A 20,887-nucleotide genomic window follows, 5' to 3' on the forward strand; every position below is an offset into this window, starting at 1 on the left:
GCGTTGTTTTGATACTGTCTCTTTAAATCTGGAGGGGGAGCTGCAAACCCCGCCCCCTCCACAGAGCAGTCTCTAAGGTGCGTTCCAGTTGTTCTAGAACTCGAAGGAAATGACGTAACGGGCTCGTTTTGCATTCCACCAGTGTTGTTGAGTACCGAACCAAAAGAATTATATAAGCAAGTATTCTCCACATCTAAATAAAAGTGACACACACACCCTCCTACAGTTGCCACATACAAAACCATGAACCCCGGTCAGTTTTGGCAGCAATGTTAAATTATTCAACAACCAGGGTTTCCCCCAGCGCTCTATAAGCCTGGTGGCTCGCCAGGCTTTGCTTGCCCGCCCACCAGGCTAAGCGTCATGCCCCGCCCCCCTCCCCCGACCCTTCCGTGTCCGCTGACACCAACAGCGCAGCAAAACTAGAGCCCTCCATCAGCTGATACTGGTGAGAAACAGCAGCGGAACGTGTGCAACCAACCCACCCCCGCTCTCACGGAGGAGCGCTGCGGGACGGAGCGTGCGAACCCCCTCCCCGACGGCCAAAGCCGCCAGGCTTAACTCATTTTCTGGGGCAAACCCCGATAACTATTGAAAACAATACTAAACAACTCACCGGTGCTGTTGCATATCAAAAAAATAATAAAAGAAAATGGAGCAAATAAATGCAAATAAAATAACTACTTCCTGGTTGCACTGGGTGCAGCCATCTTTAAATTTGGATATCGGGGGCCTCTGAAACTTACGAGCTCACAGCTTGGAATTCCAAGTTCATTGCGTCATTTCCGGCTAACTTGTCTCGGAAATGCGAATTCCAAGGACAACTGGAACGCATTTTAGTAGTTCCACAGAGAAATCATTATTTAGCATAGCAGAAACGTATTAGCATTTTAAAAACATGTGGGGAGAGTTGTCCATCCAGCTGTTTCAGGACTGCCAACTCTCATGCACGGAGCGTGAGACACGCATTTGTCTGTATTCACACGCTTTCACCCCTCCCACCTCCCGCCCCGTGCTGTCATGGCCGAGGGCAACAAGCAGTTAAAACAAACGAGGAGGAAAAAGGTTTGCCTTTTGGTCCTACTAAATTGACACTAGGGGGTGCTAAAAGCAAGCAAGACAGCCAAGTACGACACTGGATGGAAATGCGTCTTGCCTTTTATTTTTGCCGTGACATTGCAGAAGCTTATCAAAACAATGCCACAGCAAACGAGTGCCATAATCAAAGCTAAAGGCATCCAAATAAATATTAGTGTGTGACTTATTTTTTGCCGAGCAGTGTACATTTAAAGAGCGTCCCGTTTCCAGGTGGAGAATTTTCTGCCTGCAGCTGTGAAACTGTACATTTCCACCTCGTTCTGTTTGACTAAGAAATGAAGGAATTACGTTTTCATTTGGAACGGGAGTCAGATGTACAAAAACACATTTCTATTCATTGATGATGACAAATGACCCGAACTTGGGCATTGTTCACACTGCAGGCAAAGCGCATTAAATCCAAACTTTTTCGTACATACAACCCATATCTGATTTTTTTATGACCGTCTGAACGCACAGATCCCATTTTTCAAATGCGACCCTTATCACTTGAATATGTGGTACTGATTCTGATACATATCTGATGATTTTGAAGGTGACTGTAGTCTGAACGGTCAAGTTGCATTAAACCCGTCTCCTACGTCTCTTGAGTCAGCAGAGGTGAGTGTCGTGTGTGGATGTTCCTGTGGAGGAGCACTGACAGGAGGGTTCAGGAGTCTGTCTGGACTTCCTGTTAAGTTTAGGAATTAAAAACACAGGAGAGCCTGAGAACGGGAGCAGGAGGTGCTGCTGGAGCGAGCATCTCACCGGTCTCCGTCTCTGTGAAGGAAGGGGGTGGAGGGGGGTGTCTCCATGAGAGTGGGGGGTTCTCCGTAAGTGAACATAATACCAGAACGATTTCGGTCAATTATAATTTGGGAACACGGCAGGAATAAGGAGTAAAATAGAGTTTTTAAAACAGTTTCCAGCCCAAAACGGGAGAAGTAACAGGTGAGATCCTGGTCCTGTAGATGAACTCGATGAAAACTTTCACATCGCAACTCCGCCGCTCCTGGTTCCGACTCCACTGAGCCTGACTTCTTGTCTTCCTCTTGCGGGTCGCTTTGGGGCCGTGAAGCATTCACACTGGAGAGAGTCTGATGTCTCATTTTCCTAGTAAATGTCTGCTGTTCTGGCAGGTTTTACAAGCTAAGAACAGCTTTTTATATTGAAAGAGTTTCTGGAAACGGGGACACACAGAAGACAGGACCCTTCTAACATCTGAGGTTTGTGACAGAACAGGACAGGGACTGACCATCATTTAAAACAAGGTCAAAGCAGTGCTGATTTTCCTCACTCTCCTGAGTCCATCGGTCATAATCATGGCGTTGCACTGTGAGAGTGACCCCCCCCAAGCACATTCATCACTTAGCCACTTAGTGCCTGTCTCAGCAGCGCCCGCTACACCGCTGCTCCTGAGGAGAAATAATCGCCCTTTGACACGATAAACACTCTCACTTACTTCACATCTAAACATACATCATTTTTATATATGTGAAAAAAGTCAAACACGGTGAAGGTGTGGAGGATCTGGGAGAATGCAGGGATTTGTTAGAAGGGACCAGTTTTGTTTTGATGACAAACGGGACTATTTACAGTTTCCCCCAGAAAACCTGCCAAGCCCAGTGGTAGAGAAGCCCACGGGCGATCCACTGTGGTTTTTGTAGAAACAAATGGTCATAAAATTTAAAATTATGACTAGGGTTGTCACGGTAACCGGTGTAGCGGTAAACCGCGGTAAAAAAGTTGACAATAATAATAACCGTCTTGTTTAAAAAAAAAACCTATATTATCTTGGTGGATTACCGTGGCAGCGGTGTAGGCGCGGTGACCCTTACCAGCCACCGTATCGTCTGCTGAAGTTGCCGGTGGCACATGCGCACTTTGTTGTTTACAACCAAAACTTTCTTGAAGCTAAAGCTGAAATAATGGCCAAAGGAGGAGGTGGCAGCGCTCAGGACATTTCACATTTATTATCCCTCAAACAAGACAAATTGGGAAGTACGGCCATTTTTTGGATATGTGAAGAATGCTGAGGGACAGCTGATAGAAGACGGCTATCCTGTTTGCAGCACGTGCAGAAAAAGTGTCTGTGAAAGGCAGCAACGCTTCAAATCTCATGACACATCTGCGTGACCATCACTCACAACTCTACAGTCAAGTTAACGTTAGCGTTTTAGCTAAAATGTGTGATCCGAGGATTTGGGTTGAGGGAGAATGCAACGAGTCGCTATATAAAGCAGCCGCAGCGCCGCTACCTGCATATAAACCGTGTCGCGGACACCCCCGTGTTGAAATGACGCTATGCATTACGGGGCTCCCAGGGGCAGATAAGAGTTGGTCTCTCTCTGAGAATAATTATGAATTTAACAATGATTACTGCCTGATGACATTGTCCCATATCTGCAAAGCTCACTGGAACACAAACTGAGGACTATTTTCCTGATACAGGGTTTATTACTCAAGTAAGGGTAAAAAAAAAGTATTATTTGAAGGCTACTTGAGTACTGAGTATCATCTGATCTAATATTTTTTAAATGATGACATCAAACAGACAAAAAATAAGAAGTTATGGGCAAATATTGGTATTTTAAAGATTAAAGGGGAAAATATAAACAAATAAACAACAATTACAAAATATCAAATTGTAGGCAAAATTTAGACACAAACTGAGGACAATATTTTCCTGATTTACAGGGTTTATTTAGTTTCCTGAAAATTTAACATGTTTAAAAAAATAATACCGAAACCGTGATAATTTTGGTCACAATAACCGTGAGGTTAAATTTTCACACCATGACAACCCTAATTATGACTAGTATGTGGTGTTATAAGCCATTTATATACTTAATTTTGTAGACAACCTACAAGAGTCATATAACACTTACATATCATAAAATACACTAAAATAGTTTACCTGAAGCTTTGAGAAATGGTCACAGCCATGTAAATTGGCAAGATCAAGCAAGGCTGCGTAATTTGTTTGATGGGCCTTTCATGTTTTCGCAGCCAGGGTTTAGAGTCAGGCACTTTGCTCCTCTGCTACTCTTGCTTCAGCTCATCTCTAATAATTAGACAAATGAAAGTTTTTACCAAATAGTCATTTAAGATGACATACCACCCACCTTCATTAAATAAAATGCTAGGAGAGTCCAGTCTGCAGAGATGAATTCACCACAGGTCTTGGTTTGTTAAAATCAACCTACCAGTAATTGGATTGTCATTACACTAAACCATTACTGTCCCTCGCTGAGTTTAACGTTGTGTTTCTTTGGACCTGGTTGTGCAGTCACATGTAGAGTTACAGCTTGTCAAACAATATATACTGGTACTCCGTCAGGTCTGTGGTGGAGCTTCCTTTGTGCAGGATAACATTCCCAATGGCATGTGAACAAGCCTGGCTGTTTGGTGCCCACTTCATGTTAAGCCTGAGTGTGAGCTGGAGGCATGAATAACAGTCCGCATTATGCTGTAACAACAACTGACAGGTTGTGCCTACAGCTTCTTACAGCACTCTCCACTCAGGTGCATTTACTACATGTAGCTTCAAGAAGCTCTGGGCACAGAAGGGTCTCCAGCCTTAAAAGTATCTCCCTTGTTTAACAGTTGTGTGTAAAAAGAGGACAGAAGATAGGATTATTCATCTTATCTTCACAAGGCACCCTTATCTCGATGTCCTGCTGTAGGGTCTGCTTCACAGAGGGCAGGACGGCACCATTTGTATTCTCACACTTCCACAAAGACCTCATTCTGTCGGTTCTGGTTCTGGTGGACAGAGGAGGCTGGTTTCAAATGCGTCTGAAAGGGAATTGACATTTCAGCAGTTATTGCAAAGTGCTTTGTCAATGTGTCAGATCAACAGGAGCCCTCAGGCAGGTTTCACCAGCAGTCAGTTATATCGTTTGATAAAATGCACCATAATGGCCTTGCTGTTTATTGATGGCCCAGTGTGGGCAATACAACAGAGAGGATTCTGTCCTCAAGGAACGAGAGCTAAGTTTAGACTAGAACATAAAGAAAGTGGCAAAAGCCTCCTGGCCAGATCAGCCAGTAGTCATTCATACAGACAGACACACACTTACACACACATACACTCACCTTCTCAGTGGCCTTGGGGTAGAGTGTCCGCCCTGGGACTGGGAGAGCTGGGTTCAATTCCCGGTCGGGTTATACCAAAGACCTTAACAATGGGACCCAACACCTCCCGCTCGACAGCTTTAAAGGGTTGGACTGGGGGGTTAAACTAGTCCTGGACAATATAGAAAAAAGTATCTAACATTTTTTTATATTAATCAAAATCGATAATGATTTAAAATGTTTTAAAAATTGTAGAAAATATATTTCACGTGCAGCCTTGGCCACTTTATTTGTGGTATTTTTATTTTTTCTCTGCCTCTTCTCGCTGAGACATCTTGCTGCCTCATGCTCTGTTTTGGTTTGAGAGGGGAGGGCCTGGTGACGTAGCGTGCCGAGTATGTGGTTTTGATTGGTTAGGAGTAAGTAGTGAGTCTAGTATGCTGCTACCTGATAGGTTATAATGAAAAAAGGAAACTTTTTTTATCGACCCATTTTTTCCTATCGCACCATGTCTATTGATGGATATATTGAACTGTTGAGTTATCGTCCAGCCCTAGGTTAAACCACCAAATGGTACCTGAGTGCGACCACAGCTGCAGCTCACCGCTCCCCACAGGGGTGGGTCATATGTGTAGATGCATTAATGGGACTTTAACTTTACATGTCACAACAAAGAAAACAGGAAGGTAATATAGACCAAAACTAATCTCTCTGAATCTTTTAGCTGAAATCCGATATACCATAAATATCACAATAATTTCCTCCTGTAAAATATTTACACGCTGTCTTGAGAAATTGTAAACATAAATTCATCAGCAGATTAAAAGCATAAAATGTATTCATCCTTGTCCAATATTAAGCATCAGTCTGAGCTTTAGAATCACCGGTACAGCAGGCTGTTAACACACATGTAGGTTTATAACTGTCTGTCTATCACGGTTCTGAACTAGAGGTGTGTGCCACAGACACTTATTTTACATCATTATAAATATATAATAAATAACTACAATTCCATCCAGAGGTGGCTCATACTCTATCATCCACAATATAACCAGTAATTATTTCATGTTCATCTAGCAGGTTCATCTAAACTCTTGATGTATTTGCATCCTCTACCGTTGCTCTCTGTAGCTGTTTCCTGAGTACGTAGGGGCGGGGTTTAGCCCGTCTCGCTACACAAACAGGATAATCAAAACTCCGGTCAGCAGCCGCGGTGAAGCGGCTTGCTGAAACAGGAATGAATGTCCCCAAATAATGAAAAACCACAAAGCCAAATGCATAGTTTCGAGCAAATCACTAACCTGGAGGTTTCCCGGCCAAGCAGATGTGTGAGAATACAAGTAATAACAGGTTAGAGATGGAGCAAGCTAGAGACTTGTCTAGTTATAGCAATATAACGTCATCTTGTTTGAGATTATATCAATAGCCCAGCCCTAGTTGGTATGTAAACGTAGACAAATAATCTGTTTTCTTGAGGTTATTTCTTCATTCATACAACTGCTGGTCATAAAATTAGAATATCATGGCTAAGTTGATTAATTTCAGTAATTCCATTCAAAAACTGGTGGTCATTCATGTAAAAATGTAGGACAAAGCAGCAACCACAATCTTATGTCAATACTTAACACAAGTGCTTCATGTAGAAAATGATATGAAATAAAAGTAACTGCTGCTTTTTGACCTGTGTAGTGAGTACTCGCCATACTCTTGACTGTGTCTTCTCGCATGCTGGTCTAGATTTATAGTGCTGCCAGTATAAAGCCTGATTCATACCGCTACGCAAGGGAAAGACGCACATATTCACAGAGATGTTTTGCTCTCGCACTTCTTCGTCACCTGGGGAGTGTTTTGCAAATCTCCATAAAGTTAGTCAGCAACATGAAGCATGAATTGCTCTAAAAGTTCCTGGTAGACTGCTGTGTTAAACTTGGACCTCAGAAAACACAGTGGACCAACACCAGCAAATGGTAAATGGTAAATGGCCTGTATTTGATATAGCGCCTTCTAGAGTCCTGGAACCCCCCAAGGCGCTTTACAACACAAGTCAGTCATTCACCCATTCACACACACATTCACACCCTGGTGGGGATGAGCTACAATGTAGCCACAGCTGCCCTGAGGTGCACTGACAGAGGCGAGGCTGCTGAGCTCTGGCGCCACCGGTCCCTCCGACCACCACCAGCAGGCAACGTGGGTTAAGTGTCTTGCCCAAGGACACAACGACAGCGACAGACTGAGCGGTGCTCAAACCAGCAACCTTCCGATTACGGGGCGAGCACTTAACTCCTGTGCCACCGTCGCAGATGACATGGTGCCCCAAACATCACTGACTGTGGCAACTTTACTCTGGACCTCAAGCAATGTGGATTCTGTGCCCCTCCTCTCTTCCTCCAGACTCTGGGAGCTTGGTTTCTAATGGAAAGGCAAACTTTACTTTCACCAGAGAACATGACTTTGGACCACTCAGCAGAAGTCTTGCCCTTTTTGTCTTTAGTCCAGGTGAGATGCTTTTGACACCGTCAGCTAAAACCCATATTCTGTAAAAATGATGCATTCTAATATGGCAACCTGATGTCATAAAATGCTAATTAGATGAGTGAATTTGCTCCCAACACAAACTTTGGGTCCCTCTCAAGATTTTTCTCAGTTTACAGCTAACGTCTAGCAGTAATCTGAAATGAATTTCTCTAAATAGCATGCTGAACTTCAGCTCATCTGTCGAGCAGAAAACTGGTGACATAGGCGTCTGTGGGGAGCCCAGCCTTTGCTTTGCTCATGAAGTGAAGACTACCCAGCAACGAACACTTTCAACAACATCCTTGTCAAAAATGGTGCCTGGTGACAGAGCAATCATCTTTCTTTAGAAGAAAGGCTTTTAGGGCTTCTACTTGTTGTGGTTTTAAAGACACGTCCAAGTCATTTCGACCATAGGAAATGGCTGGCTGGTCAGGCTACCTGCTTTTAGCCTGATGAGACCCTAGCTTTAAGCTTTAGTTTTAGAGATAATTTAGATTTTAATAACTGTCTTTCTAGATTTTTAGTTATGCCCTTAATATTTTAAATTCCTTGAACTTTGTCTGAAATAACCAGTGAGGAACTCTGGGATCAGTTGGAGGTAATTCCTGTGAAATTCTGGATATTTTAAAGCCAACTCCTCAGTCCTTTTACTAATCCTGAGGTGATCCAGAGGAGTCTTTGGGTGATCATTGTGTTAACATCAGTGCCTTCTGATTCAAGGAAAGTGAGGTGCTCAGTTGGCAGTATCGACATGGGAGAGGTATCGTTGGTGTGAGATAGTAGCTCGGGCTGGAATGAGGAAGGATTTTTTTTTATCTATGAGAGAAGTGAGTCAGACTAAACTCTGTTCATTCTCACAACCTTCAGAGAACATAGAAACATCCAGTCCTTCCACTCAGAGGAGTTTACTGCTCTCTGGAAACTGCAGGAGTGTGTTATTTTCTTAGAGGAGGTCTGATTAATGAAACATTCCACTGAAAAAGTATGTTTGGAGCCTGAAAGCCTGTTTTCATCCCTTTTTTAATCTCTGTTTGAAGAGGAATGCTCTGAGTCCCAGCCTCTGTTGCTGTTAGCTAGCCTGTCGTCCCTAGTTTGCACTGGAGGTAGACCGATGATGTTTATTTTGCTGATATGAAGCCGTCACGGTCAGTCGATGGTGATAAGTGCTGCCGGTTAGTTGGGCCGGTTTAATGGCCAGGATCTAGATGTTTTGCACCTTATCTGAATGCTACACCTTCAACAACAGTGGGCACAACATTTCCGAATCTTACCCGATTTTAACCACTGAATTTAACCAACGGTTGAATCTTAATGTTGCACACTGCTCAGTGTTAAAATCAAACATTTACCAAAGGTAATAAAATACTAATAACCTGCCCAAGTATTAAGAACGGTCAAAAAAGAAGTGTCACTTAATGTTTCAGAGCATTTATTAAGCAGATATTATTCAGGAATGTAAATTTACATGTAAATAAAAATGAATACAACTTTAGAGTAAAAAGTATAATATAATGATTTTATAATCACTAATGCTAAAACACACTGGCAACTTCTAAAGTTCATTCAGTCTTTTTTAACTCACTGCTTCACAACATCTTCATGTAAAATGTGAAAGTGAAAGCCTTTAGAGCTCTTGACTCAGCAGCAGCAGCTTCTGTAGCCTGGAGGTGGGGTGGTGTTTCTCCTTTTACCCATTTCAGCTCCCAGCCACCTGCTTCGTATCACACCTTGCTTCTTTCGGTGTTGGCTCCATGAAATGCTGCCTTGCTGGATTTGACATCAGACAGAAACTAAACAGACTCTGGACCTCTCCCTCTGAACCTGAGATTAGTGGACTCGGTGGTCTCCTTCAAAAAGCAGCTGAATACTCATCTGTTCAGGCTTTTGTATGACTTTCTTCACCACCCTCTCCTTATTCTCTCCCTACCTACTTCACCTTCCTCAGGATCCACTGATTTCCCTCTTTCCTATTCACTCTCTCTCTTTCCTTACATTTTTTAATCACAATTGTCTGTTTTTGCTCATTTAAAATATAGTTTTAACCATTTTCTAAATTCATTTTTAAATTTTAAATGTTTTGTTTTTGTGAAGCGCCTCATGATTTTTACCTTGAGAGGTGCTATAGAAACGATCATTCTTCTTCTTCTAAACTATCAGTTAGAGCATCCATCTTCAGTTCAGTCTGTAGCAGGAAGAGCAGACTTCAGCAACGAAGAACTTCGCACATAACAGTCTATAATAAATTTAGTAGAATTAGAGAGACGATGTGAAAACAAACCCTATAATAGGGCTGTACGATGTGGCCTAAAATCAATATCACTATTTATTGACGATTCCACCTCGATAACAATAATATTAACTTGAGCTGTAGCGAAGCGTCTGACGTCGACGGCTCGATTCTAAAATTTCATCAACGTCAGATCCGGTAGTCGACACACCACGCCCACTTGTTGCATCCCCGGGAGTTTGTAAATAGAGGAGGAATCTGCCTGTTTTTCCTCTAGTTCGCCCTCTTCGCCTTCACTAACATCTCCGCCAAATACAGAAGACCCGGAACAACGTCCGTCCGCTACTAGATTACTTTCTTGCTTTGCCCGCCTTCGTCTCCCGGCAACGGACAACAACTTTCGGGGTCAGATGCGCTGCTTCGTCTCTATCACAGATGTAGAAAATCACCGGGAGTGTTTCTCCCTTCATAAAGGAGCTTCTTTCAGACATTAGGAGAGCTGTTTTGGTGGTAGCAGTCTCTCCTCCGTGCTGGTCTGTTTGCTGCTGGGTGTTTTTGGTTTATTTAAACTTGGTAACTTGAACTTATTGTTGGTAAAGCCACTGTGAGCATTTTCGCTAAAATCTTCATGTGTTTGGAAAAGCCGTTACGTTTTGGTTTAGAGTTCATCTTTTTTGTGGCGTAGATTTCCCTTTTATTACATTTAGAATGTTGTGGGTTTTCGGTTTAGTGTAAAATATCACCTTGAGTTTGGTTTAACCGCCCAGTTTAGAGTTTGGACCTTTGGAGATTCTTATTTTGGTCCAGAACCCAGTAATCTTTGCCCAGTGGGACATCCCTACTTGTTTGTACTTTTGTTTTAATTCCCCACAGGCAGAATTAGTTTTATTAATTCCCAACCTGTGGATGGAAAGATTTATGTTTTTTTGCTGTTGTAAATAAACCTGATCATCATTTTAACTTTTAAATCCCGCGTTATTGTCCCTTCCTTTTTGCACACGAGCCAAACTCCCCAGGAAGGGTCGTAACACCACTCGCCTCACTCACATAAGTGACCAAAACAAAGCAGCATGGAGACACTCCGTCTCCAACCACCTCTCAGGCAGCAGCCTGCACTCCCAAGTTCTACACGTCACCAGAACATAACCAACCGCAACACAATAAAAGCAGTGTTATACAAAATGGAAGGCCTGTAGTGTTTATTCTCTTACAGTAACAATTTACCCATTTTTTGAGGAATTTATTTGAGATTTTCCAGTTTTTATTAATTGTGCAATAGAAAAATAATCGTTAGATTAATCCTCCAAATAGTCATTAGAATAGTCGACTATTTGATAAAACAATCATCAGAATAATCATTTTAAAAATAATCGGTTACCCCCAGCTCTAATATGAACTCAAGTTTTGTTCAGGTGCTGCATCCCCTGCTCTTGTTTCTGTGGTTGATTAGAGCTTAGCCTCTGGTTCAGCCCCTAGGCCAAGACAAAAGCTCTGTTAGGAGATGGATGAGACATTTTATTTGTTTGTAAAGGTGTGTGTGTGTGTGGGGGGGGATCAGCTTCAGTATGGATTCCTACCCCCTCGATCTTTGTGAGGAAAGGAACACCCTGTTGCTGTACCTACTGAGACATCTGGTTTTCATTTTTCTTTGGCTTTTAGTCTGCTGCTGGCAATTTAGAAGACAAAGACCTACATTTAATGGACATTATGTCTAACAGCTACTATAAATGTTTAGTTTGTGTTTAATTTAGAAAAATATTAAATGTTTTTAGCAATAAGATCTTAAGACATGGTTGTCAACAATTCATATTATTAATTGTATTTATTCACATTTTACCAAAACAGCTAACATGTATGTTTGAAAGCTTTAATAATGGCTAATGGCTTTCTCTTTAGCATCATGTCTCATACTGTTAGAATGGATTAGGTTAGAATAGAAAATACTTTATTAAAGGTAAAGCGATCATCTGATCCACTGGTCACTCAGCATACACGTCTGTCAATCTGGTGAGCCATTCACACAAGGCCTTTGTGTACGTGCTCGTTGCTGGGTAGTTTTCACTTCATTCTGTGTATTTTGGCATTGTGAATGCATGTGAAATGAGCAGAGTAAATCAACTAAAACTGGCTAAATAATTACTGTTGACACTAAAGCTGAAATAAATAATTGAATGGTTTGATAGGAAAAAATCAGTTTAATCAAATTAAAATAAAATGGTTCTAGTATTTCATATTTCCTAGTTCCTACTGCATGAGTTCAGATGCATTAATTCCTGCACTTAAACATTAATGTTCTGATTTTACTGAAAAACTTGTTCTGTAATAGTTCCTTTACTATTGTGATCAAAATATTCTGAGGCTGCTCTGTAAATAGTTTTCAAATAAACAACAGTTTATAAATAAACAACACATAGCAACTTCTGATCAATCCATATCAATTTCAGATTTAAAATAATGAACTGATGTAAACCACACCCACTAATTTCCAAACAATAAATAAGAGGTGCATTCATCTGTGTATCTCCTTTGATCCGCATTAGTGATATTTTCAGCACCAGAAAAATGAAGCAAAGAAACAGATTCCTGAGTTTATGTTAGTAATTTTATTTATAAGATGCATCTGACCTGTTCTATTTTTCTCTGAAATGAGATCAAATCAGTGCTTCTATGGGTTGTCTCCTCTCTGCACTAGAAAAATTTACTTTATTATAATGTTCACTGTAATGCATCTTGATGTTCTTAACAAATAAATGAAATAAAAAATATTAGTCAATAATGCCAAATATGTAAATTTGTGTTTCAGTCATTTTTATACTGGCTTAAAAATACTTCATTAAGTCCACTAAGCAGGGGTGTAGAACGTGTTTAATAGGGCCTCTGCAACATAAATAAACACAGCCCAGCCCGCTCAGATGGTTCCTGTGGGAACACTGTGGCAGGCACACAGAACCTTCTCTTAGAACAGCAATCAAATTGAAGCCTTTGTTCTTCAGCATAGTCTTGGCTTGCTCATGCTTGGTTTCTGTGCTGTTCAATAGCTCATTCCAAAGGCTGCAGAGTTACTGTAATGAAAAACTAATATTATTGCAAATCCAGGAAGATCCATCCATCCATCTATCCATTTTCATCCGCTTATCCGGAGTCTGGTCGCTGGGGCAGTAGCCTAATGTGAGAGGCCCAGACTTCCCTCCACTCAGCCACTTGGGCCAGCTCCTCCGGGGGAATCCCAAGGCGTTCCCTGGCCAAGTGAGAGACATAGTCCCTCCACCATGTCCTGGGTCTACCGTTAGGTCTCCTCCCGGTTGGACGTGCCTGGAAAACCTCACCAGGGAGACGTCCAGGAGGCATCCTGACCAGGTGCCCGAGCCGCCTCAACTGGTTCCTCTCTATATGGAGGAGCAGCGGGTCTACTCCGAGCCCCTCCCGGATGACCAAGCTTCTCACCCTATCTCTAAGGGAGAGTCCAGCCACTCTTCGGAGAAAAGTCATTTCGGCCGCTTGTGTCCGCAATCTCGTTCTTTCGGTCACTACTAGAGCTGAAACAACTAATCGATTTAATCGATTATAATCGATTATTAAAATAGTTAACAACTTTTTTAGTCATCGATTAGTTGTTTAATAATCATATTTTACCGCATGAAGTCTATTTTTAGCACAATCTGACATTGGTTACAAGCTGTTAAATTTGCCGCCAGTGTGTGGCAGTAATGAGCCACTGATCTACCAGTGGAGCCGTAGAAGAAGAAATGAGCCAATGAGTGCCCTCGGTTTTCATGACGTATCACGTTACTGACGCTCATCTTGCTGTGAGAGATGGCGGAACAAGAGGAAATACGGAAGAAAAATAGAAGCGACAAAACTGAAGAGAAACCCCGGACAAAAACCTCACGAGTATGGGAGCACTTCACTCTAGATGCCTTGAAAAGACAGGTGACCTGCAAAATATACAAAAACCATCTAGCATGGCACGGAAGCACGACGTCCCTAAGTGAACATTTGAGACGAAAGCATGTGGGGGCAAATGCAGCAGAGGAAGAGCACCGCGGTCAAGTGAGCCGACATTTGGAAGAGCCAGCCCGGTAAGTAACAGAAAATAAACAAGCTGGACTTAGTGTTTTAGCTGAGTTTGTTATAGTGGATGTTAACCATGTTTTTTTGCTGCGTCAGTCTACGGTGTTCTACTTCTGATTGACTAGATGCAATCGTGAATCTCCTCCATGTTGTGAATCATGCGCTTGCCAAATTCAGCACGTCTGTTCATACGAATGTTCTCGTTAAGAGAAAAACGGCACAAACCCATAACTATGTTCCTCATTCAAAAAAGGACAACTCCGCGGTGAAAAATATACAGACGAGCTGTGTCCAGGTGAATATAACGCGACATAGTTGTACGCTTTCAATTTTTAAATATAGGAGAAATTCAGAAAGTCATTTTTTTACTATTAAAAGGCTGTTTTACTATCTAACGCTGTAAAACGCCTCACAACACATTTTTATCATGTTTCTTAAACAGTATTACACAAAATAAACATTTTTCACATTTTTCTAGCTAATTTAAACACTCCCGACTCAAAGTAAAAACCTCATGAGCTTCTTACTTAGAGCTTTTTAATAGTAAAAAAAATTAGACTTTTTTTCTGAATATCTCCTGTTGCGGGCTATTTTGTAGAACGTAACCCTCAAAATAAATGATCACTGTATATTGTTAATTAATTCAAATAATATATTGATTTAGTGTTGTAGTGTGTGTGCTGCTTTATTTTATATGTGTACTTATTTCAGTCTATTTGTGTTTCTTATGCAGAAAAAAAACAAGCAACGATGGACAACTACATGGGGAACAAGACACCCCCCAGCAATTCATACCACTTACAAACTCTATTCTAAACATGCTGGTAAAAGACATGAGGCCACTATCCATGGTGGAAGGAGCAGGCTTCCAGCTAATGCAAAAAAATTATTCTGGACTGATATTTTGCACTGTTTAGCTCATTTTATACTGTTGACTGTGTTCATGTGCAATAAAATAGATTGCAGTCAACTGCACAATTCTCTTATGTTTTTTTTTCTTAACTGAAATGCATCCATCACTTGTATAGGTTAAATAGCTAAACAATAACAAACCGATTAATCGATTAATCGAAAAAATAATCGACAGATTAATCAATTATGAAAATAATCGTTAGTTGCAGCCCTAGTCACTACCCAAAGCTCATGACCATAGGTGAGGGTAGGAACGTAGATCGACCGGTAAATCGAGAGCTTCGCCTTCTGACTCAGCTCTCTCTTCACCATGACAGACCGGTACAACGCCCGTATCACTGCAGATGCAGCACCAATCTGCCTATCGATCTCACGCTCCAGATTACCCTCACTTGTGGACAAGACCCCGAGATACTTAAACTCCTCCACTTGGGGCAGGACCTCATCTCTGATTTGACTCACTAATACATTTATATCTGAGATTTTCTGTTCCAGGTCTGATAAGTAAGATTAATATGAATTTAGTTTCCAGTTCTACTTTTAAAAGTATTGTTTGTTTAAAATGTCTTTTAAATCATTTTAACATAAAGAGTTACTAACGACGACAGGCCCAGCACTATCACAGGCTGTCATGCAGTTTAGTTTTTGACTGACATGAATTTAAATATAAAATTTTAAGCCCTAGAGTTGTCACTGAAGCATGCAGTGCAGCACAACAAACACGTAGTGGAACTGGATTAAGGATGTGTAAACCATGAAGAAGTAAGTCCCAACGCAGCGTCATTCATCTGTCACCTAACCGAGCTGCTTTAGTCAGTGCTGTTGCCTGATGAGCCTGAAATAGCTGCTGCCTCTATCTCCTTGTGGGAAGTGTTGGTGTTCCAGACTTGAGGAGAAGCTTACCATCCACTGTGGTCCCTGCAGTGTTTCATGAATTGATAGATGTTTTTGTTTTGACTATTTTCCAAAGAATCTCGCAACATCTTAATTTTATTAGTTAAAAACTGATTTCAGTAATTTGCTATTTACGTTTATCCCTATGCCTCCTATATTCCTTTAATTGTTCATCCAACCATGGAGCAGATACCCTTCTCCTCATAGTAACATGTCAGTCTAACACCTTTGTTAATAATTCATTGAAAACTGATGCTGCTTGACATGGATCATCTTCACTTAAAACTTATGTCCAACTTAATTTCCTCACATCTTCTATAAAGTCATCCTCGTTAAGGTATTTAAACATCCGTCTGCACACAAATAGTTGCCCTTTTTTAGGCATCTTTGTTTTCCTCGTTCCCGCAATTACGTTATGATCGCTACAACCTAATGGAATCAAGACGGCTTCAGAACATAAATTGTGTGGAATGTATGAAAGGCTTGATCAAGTGATTTTATTCAATCGGAGAACAAGAGCCGATAACACAAAGTTTGAAAAAAATTACAAAACTTTTTAACCATTGGTCGCAAAAATGTGAATCTTAACGGACTGCTTACATTGGAGATTTTTAATGCAGTCTGATATGATCAGATACAGTGTGTTGGGGCTGATATTGAAATACGCCTATGTAAGGGACACACTGGTAAAAATATGATTTGTAAATGTTTTACTGTGGTAGTTGACAACTATACCTACTGATGGCAGGCAGTTAACTGTTTCAACTGTTGGCGGCTACGCTGTTATGTCATTGTTATTCAATTCAATTCAAATTCAATTCAATTCAAAAATACTTTATTAATCCCAGAGGGAAATTGATTTTTTAGTTATTACTTATACTATTATTTATAGTTATTACTATTAACTATTTTATGTTTTATCAGAAAAGAAAATATGTATTGCTCTGAAATGCAAGTTGGTAAATTAATATATTGCTGTGGTTTTTAAATATCACTACACCATCACATGTAAGAAAATAAAAAGAAAAGCAGTAATGAAAGCTGGTGGAGACCGTTGTATGCAGTTGCAGCGCACACACACTGATAAACTATTATGTGCTTGTTTTTATATCAGATCCTGCCAGTAAAAAGCTTTGAAGAGAAGTCCTGTGTCTGTGGCCTGATTGTATATGTGCGGTGATTTGAGGCAACAAACAGAAAAACTCCAGTTACCCTGGACGGACAAGAAGAAACCGTTACACTGGAAAAAACTCTTGGCTGTAACAAAGAAAACCGCTCTGCAGACGCATCCTGTAGACTGTTTGTCTCTGTGCACATAGTTTGCATATTTCAAATGGATATCTGTCAGATGTGAAGCACGGCAGATGTGTTAGGTTTTGACACCCAGTAACAGTGCTGGTTTGACTGCTCCCAAATGTTGCTTTCTTTGCTGTTATGCATGTAGTAGAGCTGCACAATTCTGGTTAAAGTGAGAATCACGATTCTTTAAGTATTTATTGCACTTACTACTTGCACATCAACTTCGTGACAGCTGCCACTGAACATGAAAACAACAAATGTCTCTCGTTGTCTCTTAGTACACATCTATTGAATAATTTAAATGATAACAAATTTGAACAATATTCTCTCTGCTTGTAAGGTGATGAGAGAGGTTGGTAATACAGGTGCTGGCCAGTAAATTAGAATATCATCAAAAGGTTGAAAATATTTCAGTAATTCCATTCAAAACGTGAAACATGTACATTATATTCATGCAATGCACACAGACCAATGTATTTCCAATGTTCATTACATTTAAATTTGATATTCATAAGTGACAACTAATGAAAACTCCAAATTTGGTATCTCAAAAAATTAGAATATTCTGAAAAGGCTGAATATAGAAGACACCTGCTGCCACTCTAATCAGCTGATTTACTCAAAACACCTGCAAAGGCCTTTAAAAGGTCCCTCAGTCTTGTTTTGAAGGCACCACAATCATGGGGAAGACTTCTGACTTAACAGCTGTCCAAAAGACAATCATTGACACCTTGCACAAGGAGGGCAAGACACAAAAGGTGATTGCTAAAGAAGCTGGCTGTTCGCAGAGCTCTGTGTCCAAGCACATTAACAGACAGGCGAAGGGACGGAAAAAATGTGGTAGAAAAAAGTGTACAAGCTCTAGGGATAACCGCACCCTGCAGAGAATTGTGACGACAAACCCATTCAAAAATGTGGGGGAGATCCACAAAGAGTGGACTGCAGCTGGAGTCAGCGCTTCAAGAACCACCACGAGGAGACTCATGAAAGACATGGGATTCAGGTGTCGCATTCCGTGTGTCAAGCCACTCTTGAACAAGAAACAGCGCAAGAAGCGTCTCGCCTGGGCCAAGGACAAAAAGGACTGGACTGATGCTGAGTGGTCCAAAGTTATGTTTTCTGATGAAAGCAAGTTCTGCATTTCCTTTGGAAATCAAGGACCCAGAGTCTGGAGGAAGAGCGGAGAAGCACAGAATCCACATTGCATGAGGTCCAGTGTAAAGTTTCCACCGTCAGTGATGGTGTGGGGTGCCATGTCATCTGCCGGTGTTGGCCCACTCTGTTTCCTGAGGTCCAGGGTCAATGCAGCCGTCTACCAGGAAGTTTTAGAGCACTTCATGCTTCCTGCTGCTGACCAACTTTATGGGGATGCAGACTTCACCTTTCAACAGGACTTGGCACCTGCACACAGTGCCAAAACCACCAGCACCTGGTTCAAGGACCATGGTATCCCTGTCCTTGATTGGCCAGCAAACTCGCCTGACCTTAACCCCATAGAAAATCTATGGGGTATTGTGAAGCGGAGGATGCAATACGCTAGACCCAACAATGCAGAGGAGCTGAAGACGACTATCAGAGCAGCCTGGGCTCTCATAACACCTGAGCAGTGCCACAGACTGATCGAGTCCATGCCACGCCGCATTACTGCAGTTATTGAGGCAAAAGGAGCCCCGACTAAGTATTGAGTGCTATACATGCACATTCTTTTCATGTTCATTCTTTTCAGTTGGCCAACATTAGAGAAACAAACATTTTTTCATTGGCCTTTAGAATATTCTAATTTTCTGAGATACCAGATTTGATGTTTTCATTGGTTGTCACCTATAAATATCAAATTTAAATGTAATAAACATCGGAAATACATTGGTCTGTGTGCATTGCATGAATATAATGTACAAGTTTCACGTTTTGAATGGAATTACTGAAATATTTTCAACCTTTTGATGATATTCTAATTTACTGGCCAGCACCTGTATGTATTTTTAGTAAAATGTAAACCACAGTTATTAAGAAAATAGAACATTTAATATGACAACATGATTGCTGTTGACCATGGCAGGACCACAGCAGAGAACAGAGCCCTTTTCTATCTAGCCAGCTGCTTAAAATCGTTGTCATTTGGAAATGAGATTGCACACAAATAAATGTAGAGATCACGATTATTTTAGGATTAACTGTGCACTCTAGCATGTAGTGTCCCTGACTATTAAATGAACTAATAACTCTTTGCACCTCTCTGTCTAGACTTGGCCTTGGGGTTGGAGATCACGTCTACAGGAACAACGCCCATAGAGGTGGCCAGCGGTCAGACTGTGAAACTGGATTGTCAGTTTAACTTGGCTCAAGCAGATTCCGGACCACTGGATATTGAATGGAGCTTGCTGGCTGCTGATAACCAGAATGAGGACAAAGTGGTATGTGATGATGATCTCATCAACCAGTTTTTATCTTGGCACAACTCTTATTAGGCTTAGTAAGTAACTCCAAAAAGAATAGAATTCAACATACTAGATGACCAGCCTTTTTCAGTGGTCAGAGTCATCGGGCTCTGCCAACAGGTCTCTCTCTTATAGCCCCACACCACACAATGTTGAGATCTACATGACTTTCTGCACTAAGGTTGGATGATATATAAAATGTTTCCATTTCTTCACCTGTTGGATCGGGTCGGATGTCTATCAAAGGTCTAAAGCCAACATCAAGATGCTAAAAGAAGTTATGGTGAGAAAGAGACGAGTCTGAAAGAAATGTTTTACTTTCTAGATGACTATTATAGGTGCTGGTCATAAAAGTAGAATATTGTTACTTTAGTTGAGTTATTAGAGTAATTCCATTCAAAAAGTTAAACTTTTGTATTCGATTCATTCATTACACACAGTCTGATATATTTCAAATGCTTAGTTTGTTAATTTTGATGATTATAACTAACAACCAATGGAATTCCCATCCATCCATTTTCCGACGCTTATCCGGGGTCGGGTCACGCAGACTGCGTGTGTGGGTGAGCTTTTTGCTGATGTTAACGTTGTGGAACGAGTGGCCCATGTTAGCGGTGGGGTACAGGTATGGGCAGGCAACTTCTCATAGCTATTGAAGACGAGTGGACCACCATTCCACTGGCCACCTTCAACAACCTGTTCAACTCTGTGTGATGGAGATGTGTTGCCCTGCGTGCGACAAATGATGGCCACACCAGACATTGACTGTTAAATGCAAGTTTTGTGCATACAAATGCAAGGCATGTCTCGGGCGTTTTTCATGTAAAATTGCTGTTATGTTGAAAATGGAGTTCCACACTTTCTGTCTACCTCTGCTACTTGTCCAGCAGAAGACAGGATCTGTTTTAGCAAGCCCAAAAATTATATGCATTTATTTACAAAGAAGGTATCATGACCAAACACCGTAGTTTAAATGTGCCAAGCCTCAAAGAAACACACAGGGGAACATCAGAGGCTTTACAAATCCAGTGGGTGTCCTGTCTCACCTTGTCCACCTGACGGCAGCATCGAGCACACTCCCTGAAGCAGGTAGCTTTCTTTGCCTGCACCTAGCAACGATTTACGCATGATTTTGTGATTGGGTAAACTAATTGTGAGTGATTTTGTTATTGGGTAAACTGGTTTGTATCTCAGCCTATAGGATGAGCTTGGTCTTGTTTGTCTTCCTGGCTTCTGAGTCCGAAAATCAGCGAGAGAGCTGACTGAGAGATCCGTTGGAAGGATTTAGCTCTGCATCTGCCACAGATCGAATTCGCAAAAGCACCTTTATCTTGGCATGAATTATTTACCTTAAATGTCTTACTTTTACTTTAAT

General features: G+C 41.3%; 1 protein-coding gene across 1 annotated transcript in view; it reads left to right on the forward strand.

The window, feature by feature from the left end:
• The window catches only part of cxadr (CXADR Ig-like cell adhesion molecule), a 60,959-nt gene that overhangs the window by 13,191 nt on the left and 26,881 nt on the right, over nt 1-20,887 (forward strand). The window contains exon 2 of the mRNA XM_015960146.3: nt 19,319-19,488. Within this exon, the coding sequence (XP_015815632.2) occupies nt 19,319-19,488 (170 nt within the window). The remainder of the gene's footprint in view (nt 1-19,318; nt 19,489-20,887) is intronic.

This window comes from Nothobranchius furzeri, chromosome 10, assembly GCF_043380555.1.
Source record: "Nothobranchius furzeri strain GRZ-AD chromosome 10, NfurGRZ-RIMD1, whole genome shotgun sequence".
NCBI lineage: Eukaryota > Metazoa > Chordata > Actinopteri > Cyprinodontiformes > Nothobranchiidae > Nothobranchius > Nothobranchius furzeri.